This window comes from Passer montanus, unplaced genomic scaffold, assembly GCF_014805655.1.
Source record: "Passer montanus isolate IOZ18808 unplaced genomic scaffold, ASM1480565v1 scaffold4, whole genome shotgun sequence".
NCBI classification, from domain to species: Eukaryota; Metazoa; Chordata; class Aves; order Passeriformes; family Passeridae; genus Passer; species Passer montanus.
This window is the reverse complement of record NW_024368818.1, coordinates 1,640,529-1,654,437: the sequence shown is the minus strand read 5'-3', so window position 1 is coordinate 1,654,437 and position 13,909 is coordinate 1,640,529. Positions and strand designations below refer to the sequence as shown.

Sequence of the window (13,909 nt, the reverse complement as noted above, 5' to 3'; positions counted from 1 at the left end):
AAAGCCTTTCAGCCCATGGGAACTTCCTGTAACCAAGCAGAAAACACATCCTATCATATGGGTATAAAACACAGGGAACAAGAGTTGAGTTCTCTCATTCTTAGTGGTAGTTACAAAACCCATTTCAGGGAGTACCTCTGTATTTCATAATCTGGCAACTGTTACACCTTTTCCATCACCAGCTTTTATTTGTTATGCTAGAGCTATACCATAGCTCTAGCATTGCAAATAAGTATAGCTAGAGCTATACTTCTATACCCATTGCAATAAGCGTGGGTATTTGTGCCTTGGTAAATACAAATAATGCGTGGGATTTTCCTTTTGCTGAAGAAAAACTGACCAAGTTTATCTCTAAGTGTTTTCCAAACCTGAAATTACTACCTGCAATTAGTGTTAGTTATTCGACAAGCTCAATCTTTTAAAAAGTGAAAATAAAAGATCCCTAAACCATATCCAAAACAGATACCCTGCAACCCTGTCTGATCCCACGGAGTAAAGGTATAGCTCCTATAATGACACCTATCCATGAGTTACCCACAGAATGTTTCTTAATTAATCACGAGGTAACCTATTAAATGTTAATGAAACAGGCATGAAGCAAAAAACCACAAAAGCACAGATTGACCAAAGTGTGTTTGAAATAATAATAATAATAATTTACCCTTTATTCTTTAAGCAGGAATACAGCGCACCTAATCAGTGCACCTGCACCAGTGACCACAGTCAGTCAGGGTGCCTTGCTGGCTGCTCCAAGCACTCAGGGAATCATTGAACTCCTGCCTGAGCTCCAGTGGAGGCCCCTGTGCTCCCAGCTCTTGTGCAACACAGAGCACATGGCTCTAACACGCAGCAGGTTTTGCTTGACAGCCGCTGGCCTTGTCATAAGCCAGTACTATCTCCCAGGGGCACGCTCTGCTGTCATTCTGCAGCTGCTGAACTGTCACTGAAGCTGCTCGTTCCTACAAGCCAGCTGTCTAGTAAAAACACTGCAACAGCCAAGAAACTCTCTCAGAATAAACAGGGAGAATGTCAACACAAGTAAAGTTCACAGTAGTGGACATGAGACTAAACCTACCTTTTAGTTTTGGTAAGGATGAGTTGCTTCTGATTTTGTTTCTTTCCAGTCCCAGCCTGCATTTACATGAATTAATAAGCCTACCTGTCAGCCTAACCTCAAAGCACAACAAAGTAACTTTTTCTTTTTTAAATGAGCTCAGGAGGCTAGGAGTGAAGACCCAAATGGAGCTACACTCAGCCAACCCAAATGCCAGCTAGGAACTCTCTGGATGCAAAACAAGTATGGGTCTCGAGAGCAGGTCACCCTGATTATCCCCAAGATAAACCAGTCAAGAGATGATCAATGGCTGTGAATTTTTCATGAAATCAGAGGAATTCTTATGCTGTCATGTCTCTGCTTTGGTGGATCCTCAGCATGCATCTTTTGCCCTGTTTAAAATCTGCAGGGTGTGCTAGACAGTAACAAAATCCGTCTTCCCTGGTTAGCACTGATTTGGAATTCCCAGAAGCAGTATTGCATCAACTGTAGCTGAACGACTCAGTTGTTTTCAGAGGGGAAGACGTTAACATGTTCATATTCCTCCTCATCCTAACTATCAGCTCCAAGCAGGAGCTGAGGAGGAATCCTCATAATCAAGATGCATAATCAATTGCAAAGATCAAGCTGTCTCTTGGTGTGACGTGAAATACAACCCAACAAATACTTGCACAGAACATCATTCTGTCCAGACCAATCTGTAGCAATTTTAAAACAGTGACACCTATGCAAAGAGAGATAGATCAAGAGCATTTGGGAATCAGACTCAAAATCCCAACTACTTCTGGTTCACCTGGGCTTTGACATTGCTGAATAAACTACTGAGAAAATCCTCTGTCACACACAAGGCAACAAAGCAGATCCATCAGGCATGAGGTACCTATGCAGGATGGAGCAGCCACTGTTGAGAAGGGACCAAACAGGCAGAACAATGGTGCATGTAAGAGATGTAAGTTGGTCAGCTGCACAGCCACAGTGGAACCATTCTTTGAGAGGTTCCTCAAATGAACATTTTTGTTTTACAATGGAATGTGTCCACAAACACACAAAACTTAGTTCACTGCCTCAGAAGTATCAGTCGGACAAAAACCCTGTTAGTGAGCTGCACACAAAACATACAGAAAGGAAGGGGTGGGATGCTTCACACTGACACACCATCCCTGGAATCCTTCAGAAGGTTCAAGATTGTGTATGCAGACAGTACATCCCAGAGAAGAACTAGTTTAAGTAACATTCTTCTCCTTTGAGCACTTACCTACATGGACATTCAAGAGTAAAAGTTCTACCTACACAGTGTTAGCGGTTGCTAAACTCCACCTCCAAAAGACACCAGTGGTATTATCCTCTCCAGATTCCTCAGATGATGGAGAAGCTGAAAAACCTGAAGAACAGGCTAGCTCCATATTCTTGAGGACACAGAATTTCAGGTAAAAATCAACTGCATTAATTCCCTTAACCATGACCTAAATCTTGCTTTGCTTCTCAAGCCACCTGCAAGAAACACACTGGTATGGGAATCTTTTCCTTCTGCACATTACTGGTACTAAGTGGGTTGGACCTGAAATTTCCTAAACTTACATAATGTGTATGGCATAACTCTTTAATGAGAAAGATCTAAAATTAATATCTAGATATTGCTTTAATACTGTGAATGAATGTTACTTGTGATCCAACTTCTCAGTTAAACTTTTTTCAGAACAGGTTGTCATTCAAGACAGCTCCTTGCCTGTCACTGACAGTTTGAATGTAGCTGCTGTTGGAGCTGGAAAGTAGTGCTAACATCCACATCATCAGACTCCCTCTTAGTCTGTCTCAAGGAGTGAGAAAGCACAATAATTATTTAGAAAGAATGGGTAAAGAAAAGCAAGTCTATCTCTATAGCTCTCACCAAAACTTGCAAGCTCTGGTATGGACAAGCTAATAGTTCCAGTGCTGCATCATTTGCTCTTGGGTTGTATCATTTTGTTCCCATAAATGAATGAGAAGGCAAATAACCTAGGCATTAAGTCTTTAATTTCTTTTTTTTTTCAGTCACACTTCTTACTTTTTGCTGTTTGTCTCTGAGCCTGGCACCAGTAACAGCAAAGCAATATTCTGACAAAACTCATCTGCCACTACTGTGTTGGGAAGTTTCAGAATTAATATGAGTTCACAGTGTGACAGACGCTACCCCACCTGCTGCAGATCTTATTTGGGACAGATCTCTAAAGCATTTATGTGACATGGTCAGGAGCAATTCTTCTTTTGCCTAAAGGGGATAATTTCTGAGAAGGTGCCAACTTCAGATCCTCTGCTGGAGAGACAGCTGCCTTCCCCAGGGAAGAAATCCTGGAAACTGTGTTAATGGTCCTTTTGTACTTGAGGTTTGTCTCCAATGTGCAGCACGCGTTCCATGGTGCACAGGCTTCTCGGAAGCAGTTCAAACAACACACAATAACATGAGACTTGAGTGACCTTCACAACACAAGAGCTGTTGAAAGTTTATTGGAAGAATCAGTGTCATCAGAGGAAACACTAAATACTAGATGTGAAGACAATGCAGCAGTTCAGCTGTAGAATGAGGAAATCCTCATGCTCTACTTTCACATCAGCTACAAGTTTGGCAGGAACTAAGGACAGGTACTGGGCATGAGCACCTGGTATCAGCATGCCCTGGGGTGGGAAAAAGCTTGAATACAAGTACTTGAATGTGAATATCTCCTATACAACACCCAGCTCACTACATTACCAGGAAAACTATCTCTGCTGGATGTACATGCACATGCTTTGCAGAAAAGCTCTTCCTAAACAGACTTCTACAGTTCTATGATAAACACCTATGAATAGTACTTTTACTACAAAGTGATTGTTAACAGTGTTGTACTTATCAGTACACAAAATACTCTGTGTTAGTGTCAGAAGTTTCAAACACAAACCCATAAACAAATCATCTGCTGCAATAAAAAGGAAAATTTGCTTCTGTTTTTAGGTGATATCCTTTAAACATATGATATTTAGAAAAACTCTTACTGAAATCCTCTCTTTATCTACCTACTGCAAAATTGTATCTTTCATAGGAGATACATTATTCTTTCAAAAAAGTCTTTATGCAACACAGTCTTTATGCAACACTTATTCTTTAGGAAACATCTTTATATGGTTTTCCTCCTTTTTATGTTTATAGAACACAGTTTGTACCATAAAAAATGGGCCAAAAAATGTGAGGAAGGCTTAAATACTGAAAGTAATAAATAGATGGGGTTCTTATATGTCACCTGCAGATTACTTCCATGGCTTCAACAGTACTCTGTCTAGCCGGGAGATGGATGTGTGCAAGACTCAGGCTAAGAGTAGGACTTGCAGGTTTAGAAACCTGATCCAAATTTGTACACTATAGTCATTTAGTTAGCTGCTACTCAGACAACAGTTCTAGTGATGCTAACCCACCCACTCACATTTTAGTTTACTGGACATAAGATGGCCAAAAGATACAAGGGGAAAAGAAAGTCCTTAATTTTTTCAAAAGCATGCAGCCACAGAGAGTATGCAGACAGAAACAGACCAGGAATTCGACAGACATCCTAAGTGACAACAAAGAAAGAATTGATTCAGTTAGGAGAATATAATTCCTTTTGAACACACCATGAATTTTTTTTATGAATATCAACAAAATATTGTACAACAACTGCTGCCAACTTCACTGAAATGTCCTCTACATCTTATAAGGTTTGGGAGGTATAGTGTGGTTTTCAAATATCAAGTAATAGAATATGGTCAATATTATTTCACCCTACCTGTTGCCATTTGCCCTTAATTGCTGGATCTCTGATCGACTGGCAATGTCTCTGGATTTGCTGGATGACACCCTGGTAATATACCATGGAAGAGTCATAATTCCCAAGGAGTGCATATTCTCTTCCTTTTTTGGCATTATCACAAATCTCTGCTAAATTCATCTTCACTCAGAAATCTAAAAAGAGAACATAATTACCAGAAAAAATTAATTTTACATGCTGTAGAATAATTCAGACAGTGATGCTTTAGTTTTGTTATTTCTCTCACAGCTGAATTGTGTCTTTCAAACACTGCTCACATCCAGTCCTGCTCTTCTACAACCATTTATGTCTGGAGTATCTCTTTACTAGCCTAAGGTTTCAGATCATGAATCGTAACTCTTTTATAGTGATTAAAAACACAACTTCTTTGCTGCCTTTGGCCCCAATCCTGTTCAATTAATGAAACAAAATTAAATGCCCTTCCCACATTGAAACTAACAAACTCAACTTTAATTTGTAGATCACCACAATGTATTAGCAGCCATCAGCTGTGAATCACAAATCACACGAGGCATTAAATTGCTTTTTATTCTGTTGTACTACATATATGCCTAAATGTGCCAACCAGCATCAGGGATGTCTGCACTTCACACTTTCAAGAGCCCTCACCCTAATGAGATTATGATATGGTTGAATGACTGCTCTACTATAGATGAAGTTGAGAGCCTCATTCTGTTTAAATATTCTTTCAAAGTACTCCAGCATCCACATGCTGACTTGAATTTTTTCATTAAATTTAACATGTCACTTTGGGATTTATGGCGGAGTTAGCAATCCAAATTTAACATTCCTTAGAACAGTGATTCCCAAAGTACAACCTTCCCCTAGTCCTCAAATTGCAGCATGACTTCAAGGCAGACCCATAGCCCAGCTTTTCCCAGTAACCAGTCAAGAAAGCAATAACCCAGACATTCAGAATTAAGCTGTGTTGTATAGCTAGGTTTGTATTTAAGGTTCAGGATTGAAGCAGTGCCTGCCCTTTTATCTGAACCTCATGTGACCCAAAGTTTAGGTCCCTACCACAGAAAAAGAGTATCAGTTCCTTTCCCTTGTACTCTCAGTACATGTGGGGTCCCTGACATTCACCGAGATATAAATCTCTGGAAATGAAAACTAAAAAATTGCAATTCATAGCTATGCAATGCAGTGTTGAATTGAGCAAGGGGGAGGAGATCAGCTCTGGAGCATGGTCCACTAGTTGTATCAAGGGTTTGGCAAGACCAAGGAGGTGAAGAAGAAACTGAGAAGGAGGGATACAAACACAGTTCAGGCTACACAGCCGAAAACAGCCCATGCTACAGGAGTGCACACTGAAGGAACAGGTGGCAGCAGACAGAAGCCAGAACAGGGAGAAGCAACCTTTTGCATCCTAATGGGTTATAAAAATGTTAGTAGTTTTTATAAACAGACAAGACAAGAGCAAGATGGCATTAAGGAGGATGCGTCTTATGCCTTTGTACTCCCTTGAGCTTAGCAAAATTCAAACCCCTGACAAGTTAAACAGACATCCACATGAAATTCACTGTGCCCTGAGCAAACACACGCTGCACCTCCCAAGGGTGCCACACTGACAGATCTAACTGCTGGCTACAGCTGCACACCAGGTCTGCTCCACCACCTCCTCACTCCTGCTCCCTGCAACAAAGCCATGGAAACCTGCCACCCTCACTTAAACCCACAGGTCACACAGCTTGCATGTGGCTGATGACTGTGATGGCAAGAACATGCTGCTGCCCCGCAGCTGACACTGCACCAAGCACAGCAGGACTTACTGCGGCTTCACTTGTCCTCACGCTGTGCTGCACATTGCAGCTCGCACAGCATTCCCGCTGGCTGTTGCAAACTACTGGGCAGGAGAAAAATCCAAGGTGGACAGCCTAAATTTTGTTTAACCCAAACCCTAATTTTATTTCCTGACATAGGCAGGGTACATCATTACCAAGATCTGGATTAGTTGCAACAAAGATCATTTAATTTTTAAATACAGAAGATTGTAACTAATAGGGAAAAAAAAGTTATGTCACTCACATTGCACAGGAAATGCATACAATGATAGGAACTGAAGATAGTTTGTAACCCGTTCAGATCTCAAGAGTCAGCTTAGAAATTAACAGAACACCATATGGGGCAGAAGCCATTGACCTGTCTTCAAACACATCCAGGTTGGGATCTGCTCCACAACCAGCCTGTCACCATTAAGAAAAAACATTCCTCAAATCTCTGGAGGTTTTCTGCAAATGTAGTGAAAGACAGCGAGTAAATAAAACATTTTTAAGGAACTGCTGAATTCAATTCCTAGAAATCCATTAAACAGAACACACACTTGCTTTACAACCTCTCATTGCTCTTTATTACAGCTAGTTACCACCCTCTGGGCATATTTAACTCCCTTTTGCCAAGTCCCTTTAATTCTAGAAGAGTCTCCTGCTCACCAGAGGAGACAACCTCCTCATCTCTTCTGTGGTGGAAGCTGGGTCAATCCACACACAGGAGGCAAACCATAGGAGCCATGCAAACATGTGCCCACTTCAGGACAGTGGTTAGACAAGGAAGGTGAGGCAGAATGCAGAAAAATATACAGTTTTAAAATCTCAGGAGCAAACCAAAGAAGACTCTCCCATTTCCTCCAGCTAACAAGTTTGGGGGCTTCTGGTCTCATGCTTGTGATGCCAAAGCTTACACAGGAGCTTGATGCCTGGTGCATCACATTGAAGAGCTTATAAAACACTGACAGGCACTGAAACTTGGAGCATGGAGGGAGGCTGGTGCATGTACACCTATGTACCTCCTGAGCAGTCAATACCGCCAGAGCTAGGCTGACAAAAGCCCCTGGATCTTTCTCATGGATTCCGGCACTTCAATTTTTACTCATCACCTACCCTAGATACCAAAGGTGTCATATAGCTTGAAAAGGTGAATATAGCGTCACCCATTTACCTGAGCTTTATTTGAAACAGCAGCTATAGGCCTCAGTCCTAAATCAGTGCTTTCCTGGAATCCCAGGCAGCTCTCTGAGATTCTACTGCTATTTAAAACTAATGCTAAAAATGGTTTAAAAAAACTACAAGCCTCCAATGCACACCAGTGGAGGTAATGTTACTTCAGAATAACCAAAGCAAATCAAAACAAGTAAGTCCAAAATCAAGAAAAAAAATTTTTGAAGGAATTATTTCCTGTGTTGTTTTCTGGTCATCCCTCTTCAATGTCAGGGATGGGGAGGGAGGGAGAAGTAACTACAACTAGGTGAGGACCTTCCCAAGTTATGTACCCACTCTTTATTATCTGTTCTACATTGTATTATCGAGTTCATACAACATCAGAGACATCCAAGGAACGAGAAATACAGAAATTATAAATAAAGCATTTTGTTGTTTGTTATCTGGAGTTTTGTTTATATATTTAATTTTCCTACCATAACACAGCCACCTCTTTTAAGTAATTATACAGCCAGGGACAACTGTTGTCAGGTACATTCAGAACAACTTACCCACTACTTGTGACACCAGCTTTTCATTCCACCATTGTATGGTTCTCTCCTGCACTAGACCGTAACAGCTCCACTGCACGTTGAGATCCTTGGAGATTCCTCAGTTCACGCATCATTGACAAGAAGAGACATTACAGACATTCATGTCGGCATAGCTGCCATACATGGGGTCTTAAACCCACTTGTTAAAAACCCTGCAGCAGCCAGGCTAAAAGGTCACAGGGGATATTAATCTCTATTCTTTGGAGCATAAGCTGGGCTGATCCCTATCTGGGGTCAGAAAATATTTTTTCTCCCAGAATTAAAGCAATGCACTTGTTCACAATTGAGCAAGATCCAAAAGACAGTCTCTACTTTAACATTAAAGCATTATACACACAAACATATCCATGGGCAGATACAGTGACTGTGTGCACAACAGCAAAGGGGGACAGCTTAGCACACTATTCCAAACTTGTGTGCAACACCAGGACTGGCCCCCTTCAAACCGTCTCTCTCAGTGCTATCATCTCAGTGACATTAAAGCATTATACACACAAACATATCCATGGGCAGATACAGTGACTGTGTGGACAACAGCAAAGGGGGATAGCTTAGCACATTATTCCAAACTTGTGTGCAACACCAGTGGGAATGTATTCAGGACTGGCCCCCTTCAAACCAAGTCTCTCAGTGCTATGTCACCAGTGTTACAGAGGCAGCAAATGCTCTCCCCTGTAGAGGGTCTGCAGCAGGGCTTTTCCTCTTGCTCGATCCCAAACATTCACTCTGCAAGTGCCAAAATGGAAGGCATCTGCTATCTTTCTATGTCTCTTTTCTGCATGTGTTTTGACACAACCTGTGGCACCACTGGCATCCCATTTTCTCCACAAGCCCTTGACTCTTGCACAGGATGAAGGACTCTCATTAAATGAGCTGTTAGACACTTTTGCTTTATTCTCATTGTTTCAATATTCACATCAAGCCTTATTTAATACCTAGTAATCAGACTTTTCTCCAAATCAGATGTTAATTCCCCACTGAGAGGGCTATACCATACGTGGATTTTCCTGGACATGTGTCTTTCTCTGATGAAAATTTTATCCAGGCAAAACAAAAACATTCCACAGCTTCCTGAGATTGCTGAACATATGCTCTCACATCATGGCAGCCCTGCAGTACTGCTGACTGGACAGCTGAACATCTGGAAAGGCCTGGACATACGCTGATGAACCCTGCTTCTCATTTTCTGTAAATCAGCCGTGCGTGATGTTGGGCATCCCGAAATGCAATGTAAGAGTTACAACTAATGTCACAAGACAGAGAGTCACACTGTTAGGCACCATCTTCTGAATTCAGTGCTTATGACTGAGGTACGACTGTACACTTTCCACTTCAACAAGGCAGAGCCAGGATGACTGTCTGCCACCACACAATCCCAGAACAGGTCAATTGCCACACAGAGCAAAGCAAGGAAGAGAAGTCCAGTGTTGAGAGATTTTGATTTTTTGGATTTATACACTTTTCATGTGCAACCATTTCCATTATCAGACTCTAAGTCATAAACTGAAGTTGTTTTTTCTTCAAATTCCTCTTACTGCTTGGAAGTTTTTCATTACAGTTAATTGAAACCTGCCCTTCTTAGGTTAAAGCCATATCGATTTTGTAAGCCAGCTTTGACCACTTTCAAACAGCTCTCTCTCCCTCAATTTTGTCTTCACTTAAAATAGCACAACGATGTGATTTTCAGTCTTCTCTTCAAACTTAAAAATTGTTAAAACAGAGGCAGGTAACAATGCTTTACCTGAGAAAGCATAAACAGCAACACTAACTGGAACATTGTCAGAGGAACAAAAAAAGTGTTTTTCCCTGCATGATATGTGACTCCTACTAGAAGCCTACAGAATTCTACTTCTGACAGAAATACAGACTATTTTTTCTTACATGCTTGATACATTTTATTTGATTTTTAAGAATAAGATATTAAAAATGCAATAATTAAAAGAAATTAAATAAATCTTTCCTGCTTTCTTATAAAGATTATGTCTTTCATTTTGGTGTTGGGTGCAGAACTGATCTTCATTGCCAATAACTATCTGTCCCTGTTCAGAAGCAATTGCTGATGCTGCAGACATTACGTTTGCATGACAAAAACAACATTTTAACTGATTATTGTCAGATAAAAAACAAACAAACAAAAGGCTTGCCAACTTCCATAGCTAAATCCATCTTTTCCTGTTAACATGGCTTTGTTTGAACATGCAGCTGTGATCCCATGGATTGGTGTGAAAACTAACAATCATGACTTCACCGGATCATGGCTCCTGTTAAAAACACATCTGTAAGTAAGGACATGGCTCAGTTCCAGCAGATTTGAATCTAAACTACATGTAAATGAATCAAAGATGAGAAATGTGTTATGCCAGTGCTGTTTTTTTCTTTTAGCTGTGTGCATTAGCAGTGACAAGGCTGGCTACAATGGAAGCAGCAGCGTTGGGGTTGCAGCAGGTTATGCCATTTTTTAAAGCAGTACAAACACCAGATAAAACACACACACACATCATGTCTGTACACACACATCATGGTCCAGGAAACCCAGCACCAAGGGATCTTTTAATTCAGTCAACTGCTTTCTGCTAACTGGTTTTTGGCCTCTTTGCATTGAAACTCTGTTTTGCAATAGTAGACATGGAGTTAATGTGAAAATGTGTATGGAAGTGGGAAAGAGAAGAAGCATGCATGCAGGCCTCAAACTATTTTTGTGTGCATTCTTAACTTGAAACAGAGAGTTACTTTGAGTGCAAGTGAAAAAAAAAGGTCTTCAAATGAAGTAAAGACATTTGCCCCAGGTTAAAATTAATCACATAAGAAAACACTAAATAGGTGGCCAGTCTTTTAATTAAAGATTAATTTCGAGATTTAAATTAGAGATTTCATTAGTTTGGTGAACCAAACAGAAAGCATCCTGGAGAATGAAATAGCCATATGCAGAGCCTTTGAAGTACAGTTCTCTGAAGAAGCAGAAAGGAGAATCAGAGACGGCTGTGTTATTCCTAAAACTGAGTGTGAACTGTATCCTTCTCCAAGCACCTCATACACCAGATTCAGACACATCCATATGGCCCCATCACCATTACCTGGGGTAATGAGGTGTTCATTAGCAAGGCTGGGCAACAAAAAGAGCTAAAACAAATGCTGTGGGGCACTCTGGGGAGTGTAACTCCACACACACATGGGTCAGGCAGTGACAGGCTTGCCAGCTTCTGTTCCATCTTAGCCCTGCTGGACCCAGGTAAAATGCAACACCACAAGTCAACCCCTCCTCTGACAGGATGCAGGGCCAGAGACCTGAAGGATTCTGTAGGGCCTGTCTGGAACTCAACAGAGTGGAACCCAGCCTGAGTCAATAATCCTTCTGGTCCTTTGTGGAGCCACTTGCTTCTCTGCATATCATGTGTGTAAGCACTTCTGGTAGAGCAAACATGCCACCAAAGATTCCCAAGATGGTCTGTGCAGAGCAGCTCGGGTTCAGAGCGTTTTTAGGTCAGCTCTGTGCCAAGAAAGGCAGTGAAACTGCTCCTGCACCTGGCTCTGGATACAGCACTCCCATGTTCCCCCTGTACCAGACCACAGCCAGCTCCACAACCACTCCGTGCTGCTGCTGCTCCATTCAGCTCAGCCAAGCTGCACCCCAGATAAGCTTTCCATGAATAATTGGAGGTTTAATACACTCACACAGGTGTTTATAACCTGACTCATAAGGTCAGAATTTTGGCCTGAATACTTTTCCCCCTCTTGAACTCCACTCTGAATTTCAAAGAATTGGCTCTTTAGGACTAAGGAAATGTATTACTTAAATAGAATAGCATAGATTTTTTAAAATATACTTTATATGCATATTGATGTTAGTGCTACAGACATGAAGTCTTCAGATTCCTCAGCTCATCCCCAGAAGAATCAGCCTTTTTTTTTTTTTAATTACACAGAAAACCAGATAAAGGCCTATCATTTTTTTTTTCTTGTATTCCATTTATTTCACAGTCTTTTGATTGGGCTTAGGTCAGGGCAGGAACTATTTCTCCCCATTACCTGCTCAAAAGCCCAAATCTCCAAGAGCCAGGCACCCTGGAAACACTCTGCAGCTGCAATGTTCCCTTCTGCAGTGTGACCAGTACCAGGAGCTGCAAGAAAGAAGCTGAAGCCTGTCTAGGATATAGCTGACATAGGGATGGGGAGAAAAGGAAGAAAAAGGAAACTGCTCAACAATCTGCAACTGCAATCAAGCATTCATTGTAAAGAAACCCATCTCTGTGAAATGTGAAACTGCAGTAGGAATAGACATTCAATATTCATATACAAGAGAGTACTAATGCACGGATGCTTTTAAGATACAGACTTTTCAGGAAGAAAAAATTACATCCCCTTATATACCGATCATAAACATGTGTATTTTAAGTATGATATACAGAGAAACTGTAATTTTATTCCCCCTTATGACTGTTAGAGAACATAAGATAAAGAATAACACTAGAACTGCCAGGAGAGGAAATGGAGAGAGAAAAAGGACAAATGCTGACATCATGACAGCATTTTTTGGGGAAAAAATAGATGTGTAGCAAAATATTTTTTTTTAAGTAACAGTGTCCAGACCACCTATTGCAACAAGCTCAACAGAGCCTAAGCATGGTAGTAGAGGTGAAACTGGAAACCACAAACGCAAACTGGTTGGAGAAACTTTCCAAAGCTCCCTCTGACCATCGCCTCCTTCGTACCCTATTCCCAACCTCCGGGCTGCTCTGCCTTCTGCACAGCTCTCGGTCCATCTGCTCCGCCACTCCTCCTCCAGCACATCATCCATCCATCCATCCATCCATCCATCCACCTGTGTTCCCATGTGCCCCTTTCCTTGTATTCTTTCTCTCCCCCACTGGCATCCAGCCCCAGCCCACCCTCCCCTCACGGCAGGCACCCACCCGTGTTTCCCCGGCACCCACCCCCATCCACTGCCCAGCCCGCGCCGCCCCTCTGCAGCCGCACCGCCCTGCGCCCACCCTCCCAGCCGGCCCTGCCGCACCGCCCCTCCCTCAGCCCCTCCCGCCCCGGCAGCGGCGCAGGGGCTTCTCTCCCTCGCTGTTCCGCGGGAAGAGCCGCCTGAGCGCCCTCATTCCGGGGGAGCCTCCCGTCCCCACAGGGGTCCCCTCCGCAGCACCCATCTCCCCGCTCCGCCGAGGGCGCTGGGAGCTGTAGTTCCCTCCCGCCGCCTCTCCCGGCAGCCCGTTGCGCCCGGCGGGGGGGCGCGGACTACACTTCCCGGCACGCTCCGCGGGAGATGGGGGGGGAGCACCCCCGCCCTCCTCCAGCCTCTACCGCTGGTCTCCCCCCCATCCCCGCCGCCTCTCTCGGCGTGGCGGTGTCCGAGCCGCCGCCCGCTGCGGGCAGCAGCGCCGTGAGGGGTTGCCCCGTTGCCGGGCCCTGCCGTTACCTGGGAGAGCCGGGGGTGCGTGTCCGCGGGCGGGAGCGGCGCGGGGAGGGGGCGCAGCGCTGCGGCTCCGTCAGAGCGGGGCCGGGGGGGTG

The 13,909-nt window shown here is 43.0% G+C and overlaps 1 protein-coding gene across 2 annotated transcripts in view; it reads right to left on the bottom strand.

The window, feature by feature from the left end:
- The window catches only part of KATNAL1 (katanin catalytic subunit A1 like 1), a 37,452-nt gene extending 23,565 nt beyond the window's left edge, over positions 1–13,887 (bottom strand). The window contains exons 1-2 of one of the 2 annotated variants that reach the window (XM_039718503.1): positions 13,818–13,887; positions 4,828–5,003 (exon numbers count right to left, since the gene is read on the bottom strand). In XM_039718503.1, coding sequence (XP_039574437.1) covers positions 4,828–4,989 — 162 coding nt within the window. In that variant the 5' untranslated portion in view covers positions 4,990–5,003; positions 13,818–13,887. Of the gene's footprint in view, positions 1–4,827; positions 5,004–8,356; positions 8,631–13,817 lie in introns of those variants that run through there. The other variant, XM_039718504.1, reaches the window with a different exon arrangement.
- Between the last annotated feature and the right edge of the window lie 22 nt (positions 13,888–13,909).